At 54.4% G+C, this 25104-nt stretch overlaps 1 protein-coding gene across 23 annotated transcripts in view; it reads left to right on the top strand.

Moving 5' to 3' along the window:
- Positions 1–25104, top strand: part of ATP9B (ATPase phospholipid transporting 9B (putative)) — a 249713-nt gene that overhangs the window by 214548 nt on the left and 10061 nt on the right. For 13 of the 23 annotated variants that reach the window (XR_010407147.1, XM_064577568.1, XM_064577573.1 and 10 more), the window contains 10 exons: positions 2589–2795; positions 3442–3534; positions 7580–7663; positions 7922–8092; positions 10596–10694; positions 12287–12376; positions 14986–15297; positions 16238–16393; positions 16481–16545; positions 21380–21488. Coding sequence is in view for 21 of the 23 variants with exons in the window: in XM_064577568.1 (XP_064433638.1) it covers positions 2589–2795; positions 3442–3534; positions 7580–7663; positions 7922–8092; positions 10596–10694; positions 12287–12376; positions 14986–15297; positions 16238–16393; positions 16481–16545; positions 21380–21488 (1386 nt within the window). In the remaining 2 variants the exon portion in view is untranslated. Of the gene's footprint in view, positions 1–2588; positions 2796–3441; positions 3535–7579; positions 7664–7921; positions 8093–10595; positions 10695–12286; positions 12377–14985; positions 15298–16237; positions 16394–16480; positions 16546–19239; positions 20970–21379; positions 21489–25104 lie in introns of those variants that run through there. The other 10 variants (XM_064577576.1, XM_064577575.1, XM_064577570.1 and 7 more) reach the window with 8 other exon arrangements.

The following is a 25104-nucleotide window of genomic DNA, read 5'->3' as shown; positions in this document are numbered from 1 at the left end:
CCAGCGCGTGTGAACGGCGCTCTCCTAGATGCCAGCTGACTGCATGGCGTTGCTCACGGCAAGATGAGAATTCTACACCGTTAGATCTCACTGGTTGGCAATCTAATATGTAACATTTTGCTGTCTTGAATTTATAGGTCAGCTAATAGTATGATTTTATTAACTTAAATGAAACTTGTATCTTTAAAGGGAAAATTGAGGAGCAGAAATTGGCACACTGTACTTGGCTGTTCCTACCTCAGCAAGCAGACTTGTGCCCAGCAACGGGGGGGGGGGGGGGGGGGGCCAGGCGTGGGCAGTGGGGCCAGACAAGCGGGGTAGGAAGCCTCCCCCCATGCACCCGGCGCTGAGGGAACGCAGCACCGCTGGGCAGCTCGTCCACGATGGGCCTCCTTGGGTCTGCCCCTCGAGGATGGCACTGGGCTTCAGATGACGAGCCAGGGGGAGCAAGGTGCTTTGATCCCTTTATGCCTTTTTTTATAGGAACGCATCTCTGACTCTGTCTCGGAAGAAATCAAAAATACAGGATGAATACTACAATGTCACTCTCAGTCCTGCTATTCCACTTACTGCAGGCTTACTCCCTATGCAAACTTTTTAGATGAGAAATCTCTGCCAGGTGAATTCTGATGCATTGAGTATTTATAAAATAAAGTGAGATTGTAAACTGTATAAATATGTCTTTACTGTCCTAGAACAGTAGCCATACGTGTCTATTTGGTTCCTTTGCGAGATGCTCACAACTGGGGAAATAAAGGCACCCCAGTAGAGGAGACCGAGTGGTCTGTTGGGGATCCCTTTACAGCCAGCCCCGTGGAGCGTGGCCATTTCCGGTGTCCCGCGATTGTTCCTGCCAGCAGGGCCCAGAATGATGCATGGCAATGCCCTCAGCTGTGTTCCAGAACATCCACAGCCCACGAAACCTCTCTGTAGTCCTAGGAAATACTTCGCTTCAATTTTTCCTACCTTATTATCTTCGGATGCTCCCGGCCTCCACGGGGTGGCACTGGGTTAAGGTGGAAGCATTAAAAACAGCAAGCATCTCCTCACCCTCAGTTGACGGTTGTGCTGGAACCTTCCGGTAGTTAGAACTGCGGGAACTACCTAGAAAGCCCCACTTTAAAAGGGATTCCTGGCCTTCATGGCGTTGCGGGGGACATCTCGGATGGCATCTGTGAGAGGATGAAGGGTAGAACCCTAATATCGACCCAGATGTGCTGAGCGTCCCCGGTGACTTTCACGTGCGTGGGGTCCTGCGAGGTGGCCCGGCCGCCACCACCGTACAGATGAGGAACGGGGATGGGGGGTGACCTGAGCAGTCCCGCCTCAAAGCCAGAGTTGCCGAGCCTTATTGCAGCCTGTCCTCACATGACTTGGCGGTGGACGCTGAGGCTCAGCAGTAAAGTTCTGCTCACCAGACAGAACCCACGATGCTCCTGAGGACTTGATTTCTGCAACCCTGGGTGGAGTGCTGGACGCGTGGGCAGGGAATAAAATCGCAAGTGAGGATGCGGCGCTCAGCCAGGGAGAGACCGTCACAGGAGGCCCGGCGCTGGCCCCCAAGGGGGAGCCGGGCAGGGGGGGGCAGGATGAGTGCTGCCTTCTGCGCATGTGGCCCTCTTTGCTGAGCGTAGGGTCAGCAGACCTCGTGCCAACTGGTGAATCTCTTGTCCTGAGATGGCTTTTAAAGGCAAACTGATGTTTTTCCAGAAAACACTGTCATGAAAATACTGTTCATAACTTAACCTTGAAAATTATTCTTCTGTTCATGATTCTCACATCCTAATAGTGAACACTAAACCATAAATGAGAGTACTTCCGTGTTTGCGTGCTGCCAGGGAGGTTTGGTCCTTCAGATCCAGAACAGCGTGCGCTACGTTTTCCCCGTGATGGAAGAGGCCAGCAAGGTTCCGTGCCCGGGGCAGCTGGGGCTGCTGGCGGAGCTGGGCTCCGACTTCTCAGACGTTCAGGTGACCCGTGCGCTGTCCTCAGTCACCCGCTCAGCTCTTATTTTAGGAAGAGCAGGAAAACACGAGGGACGTGGCATTGCGAGGCCACCGGAAACGCTTACGGGGCTGGGCGTCCCTGGCAGCGACGTTTCCAGATCTTAGAAGCCGGCCTCCAGGGGCGCCTGGGTGGCTCAGTTGGTTAAGCGACTGCCTTCGCTCAGGTCATGATCCTGGAGTCCCGGGATCGAGTCCCGCATCGGGCTCCCTGCTCGACGGGGGGTCTGCTTCTCCCTCTGACCCTCCCCCCTCTCATGTGCTCTCTCTCATTCTCTCAAATAAATAAATAAAATCTTTAAAAAAAAAAAAAAAAGAAGCCGGCCTCTGGGCAGCACGTAAACACACTAGCCCCAGAAGCGTAATCAGTCATGGCTGTTCTGCTAGAAGGTGCGACCAGGGGCTCTCACAGCGCTGGTCCTTTAGCCTTAACATTGTTAACGAAGTGCCCGACGCGGTCACAGCCCCCGCAGCGCTCTCGTGGAGGCCTTGGAAGTGGCTGGTGTGGGCGAGCTGTCCCGCCGCTTGCCTGTTGCTTCCCTTCCTGCGGAGCGCGTGGCCTCACGTCTTGCTGGTCTCCCCCAGGTGGCCCTGGTGCAGTGGACGGAGAGTGTCGGCCTCACCCTGGTCAGCAGAGACCTCGCCTCCATGCAGCTGAGGACCCCCAGCGGCCAGATCCTGACCTACTGCATCCTGCAGATGTTCCCGTTCACCTCGGAGAGCAAGCGCATGGGGGTCATCATCCGGGTAGACTTGCCGCTCGCGTTCCCTCGGGCTTGCGCGTGGCTCGCTGTACGCACCATGCTAGAGACTCGGGGTGTTTCTCTTTCACTGCTCGTTCAAATGATTTGTGCTTCTTGCTTATTTTTGAAATCAGATCTAAACTAAGAATTTATACTGAGAAGCTAGTGAGGCCCCAGCCGTAGTGATTTAAGGTAACTCTCCTAAGACGACAAAGGCAGAGCAAGTAAAAGGTGTTAGCGATTAATTTTTGGAATCAGCTAAAGCTGTCTGTTTTGTTTCCAACAGCAGCAGCATGCCAAGGAGCTGTGCTGGGGAATGATTTATGACGACAAAGTTGCTGACGTGCATCTCTATTAAATTTTCTTAGCAAATACCAGAAACATATCTTGGAAGTTGGCTAACCAAGGAAAGCTTATCAATGAAGCAATGAACATTTGAGAGAATTAACCTTTACCTTGCAGTCGGACTTTGTTTCCACAACCTCAGCACAACATCTCAGGATCTGCATTTATGTTCTTGGGCTTGTCTGCCTGAACATCTAGGGGCAGACGTTGCCCTGCATAGAAGACTATTTGGGTAGCTCACTGCAGATAGGTTCAGGGAGAACTGTGTTCCCTGGTGGGTTTCTGTTCACGCGGCTGTTACTCCCGGCAGCAGCGTGGCCTGAATGTGCCTGTGTTTCCTTCTGTCCCAGGACGAGTCCACTGCAGAAATCACCTTCTACATGAAAGGGGCCGACGTGGCCATGTCCTCCATCGTGCAGTACAACGACTGGCTGGAGGAGGAGGTAAGCTGCGCCCCCCGCCCTGCCCACGGTGCACGCCGTCCCTGGGGGAGCTACGACACCACCTCTTAACCAGACGGTATTGCTTCTCCACCATGTTACTTTAAGTGATCCCGGTTCCTGTCAACTTCGTGCAGTAGGAAGGACAGGAGTTCCGTTTAATTACAAATAGCTTACTTTCTGTATAAACAACTACTGTTTTTGGTTTTTGTGTGACTGCGTGTAGATATATAAGTAGGTGCTTATTAATTATATTTTGTTCATATTAGTGAAAAGATAGCATTACTAATCATTCACTAAAAATTCTAAAATAATATTACATATACAACCAACGTTATATTGTAATATATTTATTTTGTAACCTTTGTTATTTGCAAGATTTTAATTAGGATTTTAATGTCCTTCTAATTTGTGTGTAGGATTCACTGTAAAAATAGAAAATAAGATACAAATATGATCAATCCTACATTTCATCAAATTCTCCCTGAAGAGATAGGATTTATATTTAGCCTCATGAGGTCATTTTATTGTCTGTTTGTTTCTGTGTTAACAGAAAAGTTGGATTTCAGAGTAAAACTGAACCTCTGTCCTACGTACGGGTCACCCCGTCATGGCGCAGGCACGGTCGGTCAGGGTGGGGGCCGCGCGCACCCCCACGTCCACGGCAGTATTGGCAATATGAATCAATAGCTCCTTCAGGCACTTGGATTTAATCAGGCACATGAATAAATTAAATTCCCTGAAGACCTAGTAAAATGCCATAAAAATTACTTTTGGTCATAATGATGTGTAATTAATTATAAAATACTTGTTTAATTTATTTAGCTTTTTGAGGTCAAATCAATAAATGTCTTGCAACAGACAGATAATGTCAGATTGTTTTTCACAAAGATAACTTTATTAAAAATCCTTTGTGCATTTATTTTCCCAACGTTACATTTTCTTCCCTTAGAAACTCTTGATCCTCCACGCATGTCTTTGCTGGAATACTTTAGTCTGAAAGCCTTTACCTTATTTAAAACAAACACAAACACAAAAAACCCAGCGTGTTCTGGGAGCCTGAGCGTGCACGGAGCTCCTCTGTCTCAAGCAAGCTCCCCACGTTGGATTCTTGGCTATAAACTTTTATTCTCCACGAATTAAAACAAACACATGCCACCAGCACTTTACTCAGCACATCCCAGAGCCAATTCTGTAAAACCCTCACTGTGCACAGACGTGGGGTGACCAGGTCCCGGACGCGAGAGGTGCGAGAGGTGCTCGGCCTCCTTGCTCTTCGTGCAGGTGTGTGGCGCGGGTCAGAATCAGGGATCGGGGACGGCGTGAGGGGGTGCAGGGACTAGCGCTCTGCTGTCCCCAGAGTGTGTGTGAGATGGGAGCTGTGCAGGTCTGCGTGCTGCAGCCCTTGTCAGCCAGACGGTTAGGATTTCAGAAGGAAGGAGTAGTTTATACTCTGTGTTTGCAGAGATTTTAACATTCTGCAGGCAGGTGTAGTAGATGTGAGCTTGGTTAGACCCGAGCACCCCACCTCGAGAGAGGTGCAGGTATGTGCAAGCACCAGCCTTTGCCCCCAGGGACGGCGGGGGAGGAGGTCTGGGCACGTGGCCGGGTGGGCAGAGTCGTGTCTGGACGGTCGGTCAGTCTGGGGGCGTGGCATTTCCGCTCAGGCCTCTGATCCTCAGTGCGTGGCAGCTCGGACGCTCCAGGTCACGGCTCCCTCAGGGGCCGTCTGCCCGTCCACGCCCGCACACGCGGGGGGATGCGCTGCATGTCCGAGCTTCCTAGTCACTCCATCTCCTTTTCATTAACAAAAAAGCAGCTCATTGATTGTTTGGGATGTATTTGCTTAAACGCGTGACTCCAGCATCAGGTTTGCCACCGATTCTGATTGGCTATTGTCTGGCTCTAATGTAAAGTCCCGTGCCCCTTGGTGTTTGCTAAAAATGCTTCAGAAGACCCTCCTTCTGTCTCGGGGGGTCCTGGCAGCAGCCTTGCCCAGAACACCTGCATCGCAGGGCTGTGGTCCAGGCTGGAGCCTCCGCCACGGCCCCGAAAGACTCCCACGTCCAGAGCGCACTGACCACCGTGGCTCTCCACACCATCTGCCAAAACCGGCTGCCATGCTGCATTTGGGGCCTTTAAAGTCCGAATGTGAAATAGCTCCTCAGAGTCTGAGACTTAAGAGTCAACAAGAAAGAGCTGAAGCGGCTCTCAGGAGCCGCCCACAGCCTGGATAAGCCTTGGCTAGTTGGTGGTAGTATTGCTAACGTGTAGACACTGTGGCTTCAGAGGATGGTACAGCTTAGCGTTCACGTTGTTCTTTTAAACTTTGTTTTTCATGAAAACCATCATCCTGAAATACTGCTGTTGACGTTCTCAGCTTGGGCATACCCCGGGCAGCACCGGGCCGTCAGACTTCCTGTGTGTGTGTGTGTGTGTCTGTCCCCGCCGGCCGGGCAGCCAGGGCCTCCCTTGGGGCCCCGCTCAGTGTCTTCTCCCCGGGACTCTTTCTCTCCCTGTTTCTTCCCGCTCTTCACTTGGGGGCCCTCTGGGACGTGGGCGCCGGGGACGCAGTCCTGTTTGGCTCACCTCGGAGTCTGAGGACGGTGACCAGCCCAGGACGCTTGGCCCTCTGCATGCGTCCTTCTCCCCGGCCCTCGCGGTGCCCCGGAGAGGCTTATGTCCGGGGTGAGACAGCTGCCCGCCGCGCAGAGCTGCTCCCGGCCCGCAGAGACGGCGCTCACACGTTTCCGCAGCACGCGTTGTGAGGGCCTCAGCAGGCTTCACGCGTGCGGCAGCGCCCCATCAGTGCAGCCCGAGAGAGAGAACGCACCGTCACGGAAGGCAGCGGCGCCGGGGGCCCAGGGCTCCGAAGAACCGGCATGTGCCTCTGTCTCCGCCGGCACGGTACCGCTGTGTGCACCACCTCGGGCGAGGCTCCTCGGCCCCCGTCAGTGTGTGCGTGTAAGCGGAGAGCTTCCAGGCCCTGTCCCCGGAGTGGCCCCGTGGCCGCCGGCCGCCGAGGAGCCCGGGCGAGCCTCCTCTGCGCGTGTGGGGCAGAGCGCCAGCCCATGACCTGCCGGCAGGTTGGCACCAGTCCCGTAAGCAGCCTAGAATCAGGCTGTTTCTCTCCCCCTTCATCAACTAAAACTGCTTAGTTTTTCCTCTAACAGCTGAAAAATACGCTTATTTTGGTGCATTCTCTGTGAGTGGAGTTGATCTCTTTCCACATACTTGTTGAATGCATTTCCACGTCTTATTTCCTAATGCACGCCTGGGCCTCAGACCTCTCGCTACAGGCCACTTGCCCTGCAGGATAGGATCCAGACCCCAGCACGAAGCCCAAGGACCCTCGGGGTCTTCCCCTCCCCCCACTGCACTGCCACGTGAGGCCTTCCCTCTTGCACACCTTGCCCCTCCCACCCCGGCACCGAGCATCCACACGTCTCGTGCTGCTGTGTGCAGCCTGGTGTAGACCCTGCTCGTGAGACCGTTTTGAAAAGTCTCGTCGAGGGCGCCTGGGTGGCTCAGTTGGCTGAGCGACTGCCTTCGGCTCAGGTCATGATCCTGGAGTCCCTGGATCGAGTCCCGCATCAGGCTCCCTGCTCGGCGAGGAGCCTGCTTCTCCCTCTGACCCTCCCCCCTCTCATGCTCTCTCTCTCTCTCTCTCTCATTCTCTCTGTCTCAAATAAATAAATAAAATCTTTAAAAAAGAAAAGTCTCGTCGAATGTGGGAAAGCAGTGTGCTTGTTGTCTGAGAGCTGCCCCGTGCCCGCCCGCCCGTGGAGATTAGGGGAGCCGAGCCATCCTTCCAGCGAGGCTGTGATCACAGGACATGCCCGCGGGATGAGCCATGTGCCCCACGCATGCTCCGCCAAACCTCGGCAGGAGGAGACGCACTGAGAAACCGTGGTTGGCTTCAGGCACAGTGACGGACCCGGGGGGGCAGCGCCCTGACCACAGCGCAGTATCGGCGAGCGCCACGGGTGCCTGTCCCCATCGCGGTCAGCACCTAGGGGCCGCATGTGACCTGCATCTCCTTTTCCAGTGTGGAAACATGGCCCGGGAAGGTCTGCGCACCCTCGTGGTCGCCAAGAGGGCGCTGACAGAAGAGCAGTACCAGGACTTCGAGGTGAGCCGACTGTCCAGCCCCTTCTGCCCCGTGGGCATCCACCCCTCAGACACGTCCCCGTTGACGTGGGTGCGAGCTGCTGGTGTGGACATGCACACAGCCTGGGGCAGCCTGGCTGCCCCGGAGTGCCAGGCCGTCTACTGCAGTCTGCTGGGAAAGGGGTGTGTCCCCGGCGCGCACAGACAGGCGTCTGTGATGGGGCAGATTTCCGTGCCCCCACGTCCCCCGGGGTGACCCGCACCCCCCGTCTCTCCTCAGAGCCGCTACAGTCAGGCCAAGCTGAGCATCCACGACAGGGCGCTCAAGGTGGCTGCGGTGGTGGAGAGTCTGGAGCGGGAGATGGAGCTGCTGTGCCTCACGGGGGTGGAGGACCAGCTGCAGGCCGATGTGAGGCCCACCCTGGAGATGCTACGGAACGCGGGCATCAAGGTACGGTGCTGGCCCTCGCGACGGACTGCTGCTGTCCTGGAAGCGCCGGCCAGCTTCCTCCTCCTGGGATGTCCCCCCGGACCAGCCTCACCCAGGCCAGCGCCCCGAAAGTCGCCTGGGACCTCCACCTGTCGCTTGCCCCAGAGGATGCCCAAATCATCCTGTCACTAGCAGCAGTCCCCCCTGCCTTTCTCTGCCCCGCCCCACCCCAGCCCTGCCCCATCCCTGCCCACCAGGGTCTCAGACTCACCCACCACCCAGCTTTGTCCCTCGAGACTTTCGTGGCCTTGGGCATCCATCAGGTGTGAGCTCAGGACAATCCAGGCCTCGGAAGACCTTGGCTCTCACGCGGGATGTGCTTCCCTCATGCTCTAGAGCTTTCTGCTTGCAACCAGATGTTACCGCGAGGGTCCCTCAGCTCCGCTGTATCGGCTCATTTTGCTCTCGTTGCTGGGGTCCCTGTAGGCCCTGTGACTTGATGCTGAGTGTCCATCTGCTGGCCTTCTGTCCTGCCGTTTTCGTACTGGTTTGTCCCCTTCACATCCAGGGAAATTAGCATTGTGCTGTACGTTTTAGCTTTCAGGGAACTGCTTTCTGACCTTATGTGCCATTAAAGCCCAAAGTTCAGTTACAGATGGGAGAGAAAATTTATTCCGAGGCTGCCCTGAGGATTGGGGCCTCGTGTTGGAGAATGAAAACAATCCAGCTCGAGTTTCAGAGAAAAACTAGTGAATAGCTCGACTAGAGCGACAGAAAGGAAGGATGGTGTCGGAGGGAAAGCTGCCTGGGGCTGCAGCCGAAACACACGCAGTGGGTTCTGACGGAGGCGCCGAGTGCGCTCAGCGGGTGCGCCCTTGCCTGCAGGGGTCTGGGTGGGAGAGGAGACCCCCGTCCATGCAGGACAGCAACCCGGCAGGAGGCGCATCTGGCTTCAGAATCACAAGAGCAGTTCAGACTCAGGCTCTGTGCTGATTATGGTGCGCAGCCGGCACTTGGGTGAAGAGGAGGTGTGAGAGCCGCGGCCAGGGCACTTGCTCGTTTTCCACGATAGTTCATACACTTGCGTCCCTCCGTCCCCCAGCTGCGCGTGCTGAAGCCGCGGGTGCTCTTGGCGCGCACGGTCTGGGTATTTCTATTGATTGATTGCTAAACCCTAAGTGTGTGGGGTCCTGCCCTTCTTCCTTCACGTCTCCCGTCTAAAGAAGGGACCCTCCATCCTCGCGGAGCGTGAGGATGTGATGTCAGGTGGCGGTTCCGCAGGTCACACGTGCCCCTGAGCCACTCACAGCTTCACCAGGGGTGGTCTCTCTTGCTGTCTAGCGTGAATTGTTCCCAGGTTTGTCTTAACGATGTGTCATAACCTGAGGCCCAGGCTCAATAAGGTGAATATTAGTTGTGCGAAATAAAAAGCACAAGTCCTCAAACACTGAGAAGAGCCACAAGCAGATGAAGCCTGAGCAAAAATCAGTATGCCATGAGTTTTTGTTTCCTGTGTCCAAAAATGCGTATTTATGTATGATACACTAGACAGCTGAGAAAATCAGGTGTCAGTGAGAGATCACTGTATTTTGCTGTTATATGAAATATGCGTGTGAACTATCCTGTCGTATGTCAAATGTCTGGTTTTGTTCTCTTTGTGGTCTAGCGATGTGCTTATATACATGATACATGAAGTAAAAGTAGTATGTGCCATGTTTTATTTGATACAAACAACTTTTGGCTTAACCGTTTCCCCTTTTTGAACCTCAGTTTCCAATTGAAAAATTAGCAAGTCGGACTAAGGGTCTCTAGGGCGCTCCTCGCTCTGCGGCCCATGACCCCATGGTGTCCTCGGGCTGCTCGTGTGGCTCGCGGGGCCGGGTGAGCCCTGCCCTTTGGGTGTGTGCAGGCATCTCCGTAGCCTCAGCCTGAGGTTCCTAAACCCCCGTCATTCACGTGCCTTCACATCTCAGCTGCTACGTCTAACATCATTTTGCTCCTCCAAGGTTTAGCTAAATAAGTCGACAGAGACTTTTCTTTATTGTGGTAAAATGTACATAATGTAGCATTTATCATCTTAACCATTTTTAAGTGCACAGCTCATCGTCACGAAGTACATTCGCCCTGCTGTGCAGCCGTCCCCACCGCCTGTCTCCAGAACGTGTAAACCTGAACCTCTGTCCCCACGAAACACTAACTCCGCTGTGCTCCCCCAGCCCTGCACCCACATCTGCCTTCTGTCTCGGTGGGTGCGCCTCGTCGACGGCCCTCCTACCAATGCACTGAGCTCAGCGTCCTCCAGGCCCATCCATGTCCCAGCAGTGCCAGAATATTCCCCCCTTTTCAAGGCTGAGTACTGTTCCACGGCATGCATGCCGCACTCTTATCTGTCCGTCTGTCAGTGGACACTCGGTTGCTTCTGTGGTTTGGCTGGTATGAATAGTCGTGCTGTGAACATGGGTGTGCAAGTGTGTGTTCAGGAATGGATGCTTCTAAGAGTTCTCCATCTTCACTTGTCCCCTAGATATGGATGCTAACGGGCGATAAACTCGAGACCGCGACATGCATCGCCAAAAGCTCACATTTGGTGTCTAGAACACAAGACATTCACGTTTTCAGACCAGTGAGTATATGTCGAAAAGCACTTTGACTATTAAATGTTTTATCTCACAATCAAAACTTGTTGGATTTGTGAGAATATATGTGCAAATATTTAGTAATTACTAAAGAAGAGAAATATTGTAATTTTCTTGCTGAATTTATAAAAACATTGCAGATAGGTTTCTGTTAGCTGCTCACATTGCATGGGATGAAAAAGCTACATTGTGATGGAGTGAAACAAGATCTAATTTCAAAAGTGTTTTTCTGCTGTACAGTGGATTTATTTATCAACCAAGTATCTATTTTAGAGTAGACATACCACCGTTTTCCGTTCCATTTACAAAGTGTATGTTGATAAAAATTACATTTTTATAGTAGCTACACCCATTAATAGGAATGTGTTTTTAATCTATCATTTTCAAGTGAAATGTTGTTTAATTAGCTCAAAGAAAATTAGTAAAAATGGTCTAAAGTTTTTGTTTTTACTGTATTACTTATGACTAATGTTTGTAATTCAAACAAAAATGCAGTCTCCCGGGTCTTGATTGATGGTGGTGAGCAGACACGGTCCATCTGCATCTGCTCTGAAGGAAGCACTTGGACCTACAGAAATAGTGATTTGAATATAATTTACATGTAAATGTCATTTGTTTCAAAGCATCGGAATGGCAAATTAGGCCCTGCAGATGACTATTTGCAATTAAATTATTAATGATTCTGATAAAACTTTAGATCAGTTTTTGTTGACTTTTCAATTGACTTTTCAATGTTTACAACCGCACAGATTGAAATTTCCACAGTAAAGCCTACCTATCTAAAGAGGAGTCTGAGATTAATTTGGACCACGTGAAACTTCTTGGTCCTGCAATGTAGCATTTCTTGTATGCCCCATAAAAATCCCTGCAGAAAGAATGTCAGAATCCAGTACGATGCTTTCTGAAATGCTTTCATTCTAAAATTAACAGTATTTCAAGAATTTTACTTTTAGATTGTTTAATCCTTTGAGTGTTTTTTGCTTGAACTAACAGAGAAAGTTGAAACCCGTGGCAGAGAGAGCAGAAGCATTTCATACGAACATTCTGCGTCACATGGCATTTACAGAAAGGGGCATGTTCAACTGAAGCCTGGGCTTGAGACCACGGCCACTGCGTGGGCAGCCTGGGCTCTGGCGGTGGGCGCACAGAAGTGTCTAAAGAACTGTGTCCCTACTGCTGACAGTCACCCCCCAGCACACGGCTACCCTGTGAAAGTGCCAGAGGGGAATACCCCGCAGACAGCTGGATGCCGCCCTCATGGCACAGCTCTCAGCGCCTGGGTCCCCTGTCCTCTTATTTCCTGATGAGCCACCTCAGGGCACTTTGTCTCACGGTAACTGTGTCCTGCTTGGAGTTGTCACGAATTGGGAAACAGTCGGTGTTAAGCAAGTAGGTATTTATTTCTGGCACCGTAAGAGAGATTTGGAAGAGCGCTTTGCTACAGGACTGGACTGTGTAAAGCACCTTTTGATTTTGGATAATGCGTCTGAAGATTTCACTGTGATTCATAAATAAGGGCTGTTTGCACCTCTGATTTAGATAACACTGTAATTTGGGTGCTTTTCTCCCTTTTGTGGAGGTAACCAGTCGGGGAGAGGCCCACTTGGAGCTTAACGCCTTTCGGAGGAAGCATGATTGTGCACTGGTCATATCTGGGGACTCCCTGGAGGTGAGGCTGGTCTCCGACCGAGCACCTGTCTGTCTGTCTGTCCGTCTGTGTCCCTGGGGGTGAGGCTGCTCTCCGACCGAGCACCTGTCTGTCTGTCTGTCCGTCTGTGTCCCTGGGGGTGAGGCTGCTCTCCGGCCAAGCACCTGTCTGCTTTTTCCGCCCGTGGGCCAAGGGTTTTCTGAGTCAGATGTACTTCTTCAGTTATTACTACCCGGGTAGTGGTTATGCAAGTCTCATGAGCCTTTATAGCCTGAAGAACTGTCATGGCAATACCAGAGGGGTGACTGTGTCCTTACTATGTTCGAGGTTAACCTATTTTTCAGCGCTAGGCCTCATGCTCATTGTTAATAGCACAGCTCCCCTTGGAGTCTTGACTGTGGCACCCACTATCTTGACCTAAATGTGCCCAAACCAGGATTTCCAAGAGTGGGCCGTGGGACACAGGAAACGGGCTTGCGGCCCTGCAGGAGGGGCTGAGCCAGGTTCCGGAGCCCCGGAGCCCATGCCCCAACTCCCTGACCTCTTTCCCTTCACCTGTCCTCCCGCCCCCCTACGGGCCCTCCCCAGGGGTCAGCCCCTGCGTGCTGGGGCAGGAGGTGCGGCAGCCGCAGCCTCACCTCGGGTGGCTGTGTGTGCCTGGCCATGGGCTGGCGCCGCCTGGACCCTCCACCTGGGGCATCCAGCACTGTGGCTCCTGGGCCTCACCTGATCCTCAGCTGTGCCACTGTTGGCTCAGAGGATTTCCCAGCTGCCGGGTCGCGGAGCAGTGTCCCTCTGCTTCCCAGTGCCCAAACGTGCACTCCTCCTGCCCCCGGGCCCGCCTTAGACACACGTCTTTCTAAAACTCTCCTTTACAGTTCTGTCCGTGTGGTTTGTGAAGGAGCAGAAGTAGCTCCTTGTGTTAAATGCACCATCTCTTATGAATATATATTTTTAATGAACTCTTCTTGCTACTTTGGTCCCCGCCAGAGATACACATAATCAGTCAACACAGAAAACCCGATGGTGGAAACGCTCCCTGCCTGCCCCTCCCTCTGCCGGTCCTGCTCCCCAAAAGCACCATCTTCCATTTCTGTGCCTGGGTCTTCCGGGGCTTCGGTCTGTCATCTCAGTGGTCCTCTGTCCCTGCTTCTTTATCTGCCCAGTACCTGCTGGCGGGGGCCGGAGCTCACCGTCCCAGGTTTTAGGGGAAAGCGCATGAAGCCTCCCCTCGGCCCTTCACGTGGCCATCTGACGGTGGCCCCCATGCACCCTGCACTCCGGAGGTTGGCTGAGACGCGTTGGCCTTCTGCTCTGCACACGGCGCACGTGCATGTCTTCATGGGCCGCCGTTAGTGACGCGGGTTCTTGGCGCAGTGGGAGACCAAGACACGCGCTGGTCTGCCTGTCGGAAGAGTTTGTTGTAATTGATCCGACGGTGTGCAGTTTCATGGGTCTGAACTAGAGCTTGCAGGTGTGGGCCGTGTTTTATCCTGTCCTATTAACAAAGTTTTTGAACTGACTTGGATTGTGTCTGAGGGCGACGCTGTCGCCTGGGAGCAGTGTCCTGACCTCCTGGCCTCAACTTTGTGCCCTATCCTGACAAGCCCTGAAGAGGGTTGAGACGTGGAGCAGGAAGTGCGTGCGGGCTGTCGGGGCAAAATAATGTGAACACGAAAGCTGGAGCAAAGGGAACACAGGCAGAGGAAGTAAGATCCAGTTGGTGCGAGGACATCCTACAGGGACGAGGTCGTGAGGTCCCAGGGGGTCGGAGGGGTGGCCACGAGCTGTTGGCCACCAGAGAACAAGAGAAGAGAAGATGGAGGTGGCCGCAGACCTGTAGGCACCCGGGCACGCAGTCCTCTGCTGTCCCGGTCCCAGTCCCGGGGAGGAGCGTCCGCAGCCCCTGAGGGGCCCTGCGGGGTTGGGGAGCATCGGTCCAGAGCGGGCGCGGCGCACCAGCCGTCCTAGGACACACAGCCCACGGTCCCCTGCAGGTGTCCGTGCTGTCGGTGGTGGTTGGCACCGTGGGGCCTCAGAGCCCGGATCTCTGACGGGATATCCCGCACATGAGGGGGCCCCATGGTCTAAGGCAACTTTAAGGGGGTTTTATTTTGCCAACCAAGTTGGAGGCTTGGGATGGAAACAGAGTATTTTGTATTAAAGATCTTAGCCAAGGTGGGGCTGAAATCGCCTGAAAAGAGACCAAGACCCAGCGGGAAGCTGTCTGTGGTGGGATCCCCCAGCTCGGTCGCGCAAGCAGGGCGGCAGCCACCAGCCGCGTGCAGAGCCACAGTGGGCCGTGTGATGCGCAGGGTGACGTGCGGAGTCGCCCCCGCCCCGGCCCCGGCTGCCCGGCCCTGCCTGGACCCTGACCGCCACACGCTGCCCGTCCCCACGCACAGCTGTGTGTGCAAGCGCCCCGCTCCTTCCGCAGGGCCTGGACACCGGCCCTCCCACCTCACCCCGGCCTGCTCTGCGTGCCTGTGGGCCCTGAGTCGCCGGCCAGGCGGGGCGGCCGTGAGCTGGGAAGAGCACGCCGGCGGCACGTGCCCGCCGCGTTCTGCCCGCTCTGCTCCTCGGCCCGCAGAGCGTGCGGGCGGCCGGTGCTCAGAGACCCCGTCTCGCAGGTCTGCCTCAGGTACTACGAGCGTGAGCTCGTGGAGCTGGCCTGCCAGGGCCCGGCCGTGCTCTGCTACCGCTGCTCGCCCACCCAGAAAGCCCGCATCGTGAAGCTGCTGCAGCCGCGTGCAGGGGGCCGTACCTGCGCCATCGGTGAGTGCGCTCGGATTCCGACGGGGGTTGGACCGCTGCTCTGGAAGAGAGGCCAGGATGGGGTCCCGATGTCTGTGTCCTCTCCCATCTCTGGGCCCCCAGGTGACGGAGGAAACGACGTGAGCATGATCCAGGCGGCAGACTGCGGCATTGGGATCGAAGGGAAGGTACGTGTGCCCTCTGGTCACCATGTCGTCTGTGCGCTTCCCGCCGGCCCTGGGCGGCACACTCGGGTCACAGGCGAGCCAGCCGCCCCGTCAGCCCCTTAGGAAGTGTAGGAAGGGGGGCGCCTGGGCGGCTCAGTCGTGACGCGTCTGCCTTCGGCTCAGGTCATGGTCCCAGGGTCCTGGAGTCGAGCCCCGTGTCGGGCTCCCTGCTCGGCGGGGAGCCTGCTTCTCCCTCTCCCTCTGCCTGCCACTCCACTTGTGCTCTCTATCTCTCTGTCAAATAAATAAAAAAAAAAATCTTAAAAAAAAATTTTTAAAAAAAAGGAAGTGTAGGTAGGACGCGGAGGCTGCCACTGCCAAACCCCCCACGTCCCCACGTCCTCGCTGTTCTTCAGGAGGCCTGGGACCAGTGCCCTGCAGTCCCCGCCCCGCCAGGCTCAGCTCAGGTGTTGCCAGCCCTCTTGCACACCTTTCTTGCCATCCTGGAACCCCCACCTTCTCGCTCACATTTGCACATCTGTGTCCCCAGCCAACCGTGAGCTGTGGTTGGGGTTTGTCTTGTGTGGAAATGAGCCTGATTCCACTCTTCCCCTCAGCCACTGTGCTTCCCGGTGCCTGACGGCATCAGGTAACAGCCTTGAAAGGGCTCTCCTCGCCCGCCTCGCGCACCCCCCACGGCTCTGGGAAGCGGCCAGGCACTGTTTCGGGACCCCAAGGCGGTCTTCAAGGCAGGTTTGCTTCTCTGCCTCGTTTCTGTAATACCGACAGGCTCCTGCCATCCTGGCCGGCAGCCGCCTGACGCGCCCTGTTAGCCCGTCCCCTCCGAGGCTGTAGGGACAGCTTCCACCTTCAGTCGGTGGAGGCTGAGTTCTAGAAGCCCCTTCTGGAGGCGCCTGCTCTGCATGTGCCCTGTTTCGAGAAGGCACTGTGCTTGTTCCAGGAGGGCAGACAGGCCTCCCTGGCCGCGGACTTCTCCATCACGCAGTTCAAGCACATCGGCCGGCTGCTCATGGTGCATGGGCGGAGCAGCTACAAGAGGTCGGCGGCGCTCGGCCAGTTCGTCATGCACAGAGGCCTCATCATCTCCACGATGCAGGTACCGGAGCCCGGCGGCCAGGGCGGGGTGCGGGGTGGAGCCGCGGGGAGGGCAGGTGCGGGACTAATCAGCTCTCCTCTCTTGAAGGCCGTGTTTTCTTCTGTCTTCTACTTCGCGTCCGTCCCTCTGTACCAGGGATTCCTCATGGTGGGGTAAGTGGTGCAACTCGTGCATATCTCAGCAGCCTCGTTCGGGGAGGACTTCTCATTTCCAAAGACGCTGCTAGAATGTTGTCTGAGTAACTCCACACACAGTTGGTGTTCAGAGTAAGAACCCGGGTGTCAGGAGCAGGACCCCCTCACCATCCTACTGTTGCTTTGTCAGGAGAATGTGTGTGTCCCTGGGGGGCGCCTGGGTGCCGTGGTGGCCCCATCCCAGGCTGGGATCGGGGAGGCTGGGACACGGGGGGTCGTGCCGGGGACATGACCAGCAGCAGACACACAGGCACAGGGTGCCAGGATGGGACACGACACACCCGAGTGGACACAGGCAGTCTCGTCAGTAGTAACGAGATCTCATCTTTGAAGGTCCCCACACGGCGGCTTGGAAAAGTACGTCAGAGACTGCCGCTTGCGTGCAGTTTATAATTATAAACCTCCAGTGTTCTGTTAGAGGTGAATGAGTTAGAACTTCTCTTCCCCCCATCCTTACGCCAGGGGATAAAACCAGTGTGGCTGTTGCCGTGGCGTAAAGTCCATGTGGTGCCTCCCGATGGCCAGTGTGTTGCCCGTGTGTGCTCATGCTCGGAAAGCAGCAGCGGGTCACACCAGCGCTCCCTGCGCGGTTCAGAGCGCTCATCCCATCGGCGTAGCATCCCTGTGACATGGGCAAGGAAGGAGGCGCCCAGGGACCCTGGGAACGTGCTGGAGGCCACGGGGCTGCTGGGGGACAAAGCCCGGGGCCAGCCTCGGACAGGCTGGCCGCCTTCCCGTGGCATTGAGCGTCTTTTCAGGGCTGCAAAGAACAACACACGAACTCTTTCACCCCTTGGAGCTGTTTTAAGTACACTTTCTGAATGCGTTTTATCAGAGCTCCCCAAATCCCAAGGTTCCTGATAATTTGAATGAGAGACGGAGAGCGTCAGGCTGGGCCATGTCAGGCTTTGCCAAACACGTTGGTGCCGTAAGTCGCCAGCGTCCCAGGGCAGAGCCGACGGCAGGTGCTTCCTGCCACTCCTGCAGCTGCGTCCGCTGGAGCCCGGGCTGATCTCCCCGCCCGACGCCGGGCCGGACCTGAGTACCCGCTTGCAGAGGCAGGCACCGCTCTGCCTGCCCTTGGTCTGGGCCCTGGGCCTTCCCACCTGCTGTTTCCCTGGCCGGGGCTCTTCCCCGGGGAGCTGGAGCAGCGCCTTCCTGCAGCCAGCGCGCCGGCTCTGCGTTGCGGCCCCCATTCCTAATGGGCCAGGCCCAGGGAGCGCTCCCGTCACGGCCTCGGCTCTGGCTTCCAGGGTGACCGGCACTGTGCCTGGCGCTGTGCCGCATGGCCGCCAGCTGTCCAGCGGCTCCGTGCCGTCCCCGGGAGCGCCGGCCTGGGGGGCCCTACAGGCACAAACAGCTCCAGCCCTGCTCAGTTCCCCGTGGCCTCGGCCTTCCCAGTACCCCTCCCGTGAATGACCTTCGGAGGGCCTAGGATTTGCACATGACGTTACTGCCTCTGGAGTTTGTCCAGCGCACGGCTTCCCTGGCGGCAAACACTGTTTCCCATTTTAAAACTATGGATTTGAAACATTCAGAGGAAGACGTCGGGGGCAGTGGTGATTACTCCTTAGGCAGTAAAGCCCGGGTCAGTGAAGCCGCGGCTGTGGGCCTCACTGGATTCTTCCCTCCTCAGCGGGAGCTCCGAGTGCTTTTAAAGCTCCTGCTCATGTTGGCTTCATTCGGGGTTTCTCCGCGTGTCCATCACGTGAGGCATCTGTAATTTTCTTCAGCATTTGGTGGGAGTGAGGAGAGGTGCTTTTACTTGCAGCTTCTTCACCAGAAAACCGTAAAGTCAGTTTTGCCGTCACCTAGAAAACAACAGTCGGACGTGGATGGGAAGGAAAGTGATGTTTTTGTCAAAGTCTGACGAGACCAGAGTCATGTCCTGAGATACAGCTAATAGTGCCTCAGGGCCGTTGACGAACTCGCCTCCACGTGTTTCAAGGTTTTTATCCTCCTCCATGTCGTTGGCTCGGAAGGGCCGCTGACGCAGGCGAGGCTGCCGTGGTGCCCCCAGCACAGTTCCTGCCACGCGCTGCGGCCTCGCCTCCAGGAAGCACTCCTTGGCAAAGTCCTGGGGAAACCCCGCGTATCACAGCCCCTCCGAGAGGCTCACCGTGCAGGTCGGCAAGTGGACGTCTGCACAGGATGCTGGGTCAAGAACGGGTCTGACCTTGTTGCACCAAACCCGTTCTTTGCCCAACACCTGTCAGCATCGCACGTTCTGAGCAGTATCCTCGGGGACAGACCGACCTCAGCTGGCTGCAGGGCTCACTTGTGTGACGGCTGGCCACCCCTCGTGGGACAGGTGCCCATCAGCCAGGCTCTGCCGGGCTCTTCAGCCCTTTCAGCCTCCACATTCTAAGCAGGTGGGAGTTCTGAGAAGATTGGCAAAGTTAGAAATTTGGAAGAAAGGGGCGCCTGGGTGGCTCAGTCGGTTAAGCGTCTGCCTTCAGCTCAGGTCATGATCCCAGGGTGCTGGGATCGAGCCCCACGTCGGGCTCCCGGCTCAGCCTGGAGCCTGCTTCTCCCTCTGCCGCTCCCCCTGTTCATGCTCGCTCTCTCTCTGACAAATAAATAAAATCTTTAAAAAAAAAAAAAAATTTTTGGAGGGAAATTTGGGCCGTAAGCCTGTTTAACCTCATGCAGGACCGACCACTCTGAAAGCACATGGATTTCCTCCCCGGGAGCTTCCACGGGCACACAGGCTGAAATGCCCTCCCTGACACAGTGTGCCCTTCGTGACCCGCAGCCCTGGACGGGGCAGCACCGCCTGCACCAGTGACCGTGGAAGCCCATCTGAGGAGACCGCTGCTCACACATAGAGCTTCCCACCTGGTTCTCCGCCCCTGGGTACCTTCCCGACGCCAAAGCTTTCTCACAGGTGAAAATGTCATTTAAAAGAAATCCAGTCCTATTTCAGGAAAGACAGCGTAGATGCACTTTTCCTCATTCCCTCTGCTGAGCACAGCCAAACTCCTGCGGATGTCCCAGATGGGACACGCGTGTGCCCTGGCCCGCTGGTACCCTGGCCCGCCGGGTGGGACATGCGCGTGCCCTGGCCCGCCAGGTGGAACACATGTGTGCCCTGGCCAGCCGGACACACAGCGTTCAGACAGCAACCACTCTGCTCCAGCCAACGCCATGGAAACACCGCCCCACCTCCCTGCCAAGTGGGGAGCCGGGACCCCCCCACACACCCAGCAGCAAGGAGCGCCCTCGTCGGTGTTGCACGGGGAGGAACCTGGGGTACGGCAGCAGCGCCCCCTCCCCCCAGAGCAGTGCCTGGAGACCCAGCGTCCCAGCGGCACCCAGATGTCAAGTTTCAGTAGAGAATCACTCGCCACGCCCAGAACCAGGAAGGTGTCAGAGTTCGCCAAGAAGACAATACACGCCAGCCCCGAGGCGCCGTTGGGGTTGGAATTGTGCGACACGGTGTTAAAGCCGCCACGTGGATGTACTTTAATGAGCAGCAGGAACGCGCGGGACAAAGATGAAACGTGTCCACTTAGAAATAAAAAGTAGAACCAAATGGAAACTGACCACCAAGCCCACCGTGACACGGACCTGACCCACAGCGGGGCAGAGGGCCCACTGAGGACAGGACACGGGACGGCGGTCCTGTGAGCACCACGAGAGCCTGGAGACCAGCAGAGCCTCAGGGGCTCCAGAGGGAGGACGGGGGTGCTGGGCTAGAGGAGGAAGAATGGCTGAAAACTTCCCAAATAGGTGAATTCAGAGACATCCACACCAAGACATGCAACATGGAGACTCAGGAAGACAGAGGACACACGGCGTGAAGGTGGCAAGCTGGGGGAAGAGCAGCCCCAGAACCAGGCGGGAGGGAGCGGTGTGGGCACAGACGGCCGCCTGCAGCGAGCTCTTCCTTCAGGAATGACGGGCACACACCACACATCCGAGAACTTTCAAGGTCCAACAGGAAGAGAGCCTCCAGTTAGCAAACGGGCAGGAGGCACGAGCAGACATTTCACCCCGGAGGATGTCGATGGCATGTGAGCTCACGCAAAGATGGTCCCTGTCAGTAGCCATCGGGGACGTGGGGAGGGGATGCAGAGAAGCAGGGCCCCCCCGCACGCGCCCAGCCAGGCCAGGCGGCACAGCCCCTGTGTCCCCACAACTAGCCTCTTGGGCTGATGACCCCAGGTGACACTCCTGTTAGAATAAATGGAAGGTCTCACAGAACGATCCGTGTGACGAGTGTTCATGGCTGTGTCATTTGTTTCAGCGAGCGGGTTACAGAGGCGGGCCCACCCCCAACTGCAAGTGCTGACTGGCAGCCCACGGGGGTGAGCGCGGCCGCAGCAACACCTGGAACAGCCTCCCGGGAGGCAGGCTGGGGAAAGGCACGCGTGTAGCCTCGCCAGGGGGGTTACGAGAGGGGGGGAGGGAGGTGGGCAGCGGGGGGCCCCGGGGGTGGTGGCGGTTCTGTGTCCCCGACACCCTGGCAGTGAGACTGGGCTGCGGGTTTGCAAGATGCTACCGCGGGCAAACCAGGGCGAGGGCACACGGGATCTCTCTTACTTCCTACACCTGCCTGTGGGTCTACAGTGACCTCCAAATAAAAAGTTTAATTAAGAAAGAAAAATGGATTCCTGTGAGCATTTATGGCTCACAGACCAAGTTATTATACTGCAGGGCAAGTATTGAGTTTTAGGAAAAATCATACCTGAATTTGCTGCTGAGTCTTTGAAACTGTGGCCTCTGATTGCAGAGGTGTTGACCGTGGCGCACGCCCCTCCCGCTAATCTGCCTCCCTCTTGGTTGTAAGGTATGCGACTCTGTACACCATGTTCCCAGTGTTCTCGCTAGTGCTGGACCAGGACGTGAAGCCGGAGATGGCCATGCTCTACCCAGAGCTGTACAAGGACCTCACCAAGGTATGGGCGCTGGGCTGCTGCTGGTATCCTAGCAGAGTATTTACTGCGAGAAAAGGTGCCAGTCGTGAAGCAGCTTCCAGACGGGTTTTACTTCTAGTTAGTGCTGACATTTTCCTTTTGAGTTAAACTTCAAAAAGGGAAAACACATGTTTTTCCGAATGTTTGCATAAAGCTCTGATGTCATGCTTACAATTAAAATTTTAAAGGTGCTCTGAACCATTTGTGGGCCCGTGGTGACTGGCCTCACCCTATGGCTGACGCGTGCTCGGTGCCCATTTCTGTGTGAAGGACACTCGCTGACTGTGGGGCCCTGGGGCAGGACAGACTTCTGTCCACCTGCGGCGGCATCCTGGCGCTTCGAACTCAGACTCACTGGCTGCGAGTCCCTGTGCCTGCCCAAGCCTCCCTCCGCTGTGCATTCAGAATCACGTCTGAGAAAAGAGGGACAGAGGGCCTGTCACTGTGACCCAGGGCTGAGGTCGCAGGGATGCTGCTGGGGAAAGTCTGCCCCCTGAAACTGCAGAAGATTCATTTATCTGGCCCAAAACTATGTTCAGATGGGGTATTCCTGAAGGAAGCTTCAAGTTTGTCGAATTTCTTTACGAGACCATGTTTCCCTAGCATGAAAAACAAGCTCCTCGGGCTGAGACACCCCCAGCTCTCCAAGTACAAGTTGTAGTGGCTTTGGAATTTTCCTGAAGCAACACTGAGAACCAAATCCACTAACCCCAGTCAAATCCAGTTTTACAATTGATAACCTGAAATTACCAACTCAGATCTTTAAAACTCTGGCAGTATGGAGAAAGAATCAGTTGGCGTTAAGCATAGACTCAGCGAACCGCCAACCGCTCAGAGAGGAGCTGTCCAGGCCACGTTGATCTTCGGGCTTCATGGTGGTGGCATAAGGGCCGGAGAAAATTGAGACTTCAAGTTCCTTGGGAAAAATACAAAGTGCTCATGTTACTTTTACAATCAGGACAAAAATAAAGGTAGTTCACCAATAGAGTGTAAAATAAAATAACAATCATATTTGATAACATTTAATTTGATAATAAAATGCAAATATAAGATTATATATATATATATCTCAAGGATTAGTATCCTGATGATAATATTATTGTGAATATTATAAATAAAAGGAAAACTTTTTGGTTTAATATTTTAAAATGGTGAGACTGTTACCATTCAGTAAAGCCGAACAGGATCAAAGATCCAAAAACTACAGGAAGCTTTTGTGAGGAATTACAATTTTAGTAGATTATGTGTTTCCTTATTTCCATAAACTCCAGAAATGTTTACTTAAAGCTGCCTCACAGACGTAAGGGGGAAACACGCCCTTCATGTATGAACAAAACTAGATGAGCTCCCTAAAATCGTAGGCGGTCGGTGTCTTAGCCAGTCGCGGTCACTGCGGGTCAGCCCGGGCGACATCGCCAGATGGTGAACGCCGTCTCCACCCACTGTCACTGTTGATCAGGATTCCGACTGTGGGAACAAGAATATGTCTGCAGGGTCAGGTAGCCGCGAATCCGCAAACGCCCCCATTAGCTGGCACACTAAACACGAGAGTATGTCAGGAAACTGTGTTCAGTTCTGACGGAGTTGGCTCTCGGCTTTGTGAAGGCGACCGGTTTAGAGTATCTCCGTATCCTCGAGTCAGGACGTCATTCCTACATTATTGTGACAGGAGTTCAGTTACTTGTGATCTTGAGGCTCCTTTTCTTCAAGATCCAAAATCTATTCCTTTTGTGTTTATAGTGTCTATATTTCTTCCAAAATCTGATGCACTTCAAGTCCTTGAAGACAAAGTTAGCACTAAAGTACTCAACCACCTAAGTTGATAAAAGTTGAATTGTATTTTCTTACCGAAGCCAGAGAGAGATTCTGAAGCTGCGTTACTTCTGAACGCTTGGCGGGTGACTTGGGAAGCCCGTCCGTGTGGCAGGCGCTAGGTTTGTGGGTGCTGGAGGCCTGGGCGGGACGTCACTCCTGGCTCAGGAAGCCCACGTTCAGTCTGGAAAGAAAACGTAAATTCAGGGCGAATTACATGATAGTCAAAACAGGCCGCCGGAGGGGCTGCAGGGGCTCGTCTGCTGCATGACGCATCCAGCCTGTTCTGAGCAGAAGGCCAGGGTCACAAGAAATTTCTAAAATACTTTCAAAGGTAATGAGGGGAGGCAGAGTACATATCCTTTGCAAAACAGAGAGGAAAGTAGCATGCTTTGAAAGAAAATACCATTTTCATGCTTACTCAATAGGCTGTCTTTTTATTCTGAGAGTGTGAGCCAGAACCCAGGCGTTACAGCTCTGACTCACATGCTCCACCAGGATCAGCCATTCCAGAATATAAACGTTTGCTCACGGCTCTATCTGGAGAGCCTGAGCCCAGCCTGGAGTCAGAATCTGTTCAGTAGTCCGCGAGCAGGTAAGGGAGTCCAGCAAAGAAGCAGCGTTCCCCTCCCCTCCCCTTCCTAACGCCACATCATTTTCATTCCTTGCAGAAAATGATGCGTCCAGAACAGTTTTTGGTATTCCTCTTAATTTTAAAGGTCAGATTCTGCTTTGAATGCTCACACTTCACTCAGGAGGAGGAGCCACTTGCAATTTCCTGGTATTGCCAGTGACACAGGGACCCTATGTGCCCACCCCCCTCCCAGCTCCGCAGGGGACTCTGTTTACCCCAGACGGTCGGTGGCCTCTTAGGGAAGGCTGTGCGAGCCTGACCCAGCCCACATGGTCCTAAGGTATCTCAGACTTGCAGCTGTGGATTCCGTGGCCAACATGTCGTTTTATATTCACGATAAGTAACCTACTAACTGTGGAGGGTTTGGGTGGAAGCTGAACTAATTGTCGCGATAAGCGAGGAGGTCGTGTCCTGCAGACACACAACTGTTAGGGTTGCTTCACTACTTTTTTATTTCCTGTTGTATTTCCACAAAGTGGTTTTAGCTTTGAAATGTACATTTGTATTCTTATATAATTTTAGAAATAATAGTGATAAGAAATGAAAGACAGAAATTAGGGGAGGACCTGTTTGCAGATGACATAATCATCTATGTGGAAAAGCCCAAAGAGTGCACAAAACCCTTCTAGACTAGTAAGTTTAGTAAGGTTGCAGGATTCAAGGAAAAAATACTTTCTATCCTTTCTGATTCTATATACTAGCAATGAACAACTGAGGTCTGAAAAATGTTTCTGAACAGTGTTTTGCAATAACCTAAAAAAAGCGAAGTTGGTGTAACTAACTGTGTGCAGGACGTGTGTGCGGCGGGACATCGTCCAGAGGGATTTTGGAAAGTGCAAAAGAAGACTCGGTGTGTCCGAAAGCTGACAAACTGACCCAGAATTTACATGGAAACATAGGAGAGCTAGAGTTAGCAAGACCATTTTTAAAAAGAGGAACAAGTTTGGAAGACTCGCTCTACCTGATTTCAAGATATTCTGTGCAGTAGTGACCAAGACAACAGATTCTTGGTGGAGGACAGACACGCAGACCAGTGGGGTCGACAGAGAGCCCGGGGAAGAGCCACGGGCGTCACAGCTGATCTTTCCTTGACAAGCGTGAAGGGAAACCCAAAGGAGAGGGACGACCTTTTCAGCAGATGCTGCCAGAGCC

Source organism: Mirounga angustirostris, unplaced genomic scaffold (assembly GCF_029215605.1).
Source record: "Mirounga angustirostris isolate CCGP_5_RB_7025 unplaced genomic scaffold, mMirAng1.0.hap1 SCAF_14, whole genome shotgun sequence".
NCBI classification, from domain to species: Eukaryota; Metazoa; Chordata; class Mammalia; order Carnivora; family Phocidae; genus Mirounga; species Mirounga angustirostris.
Note: the sequence above shows the minus strand (reverse complement) of the source record. Positions and strands in the feature narration are given on the sequence as shown.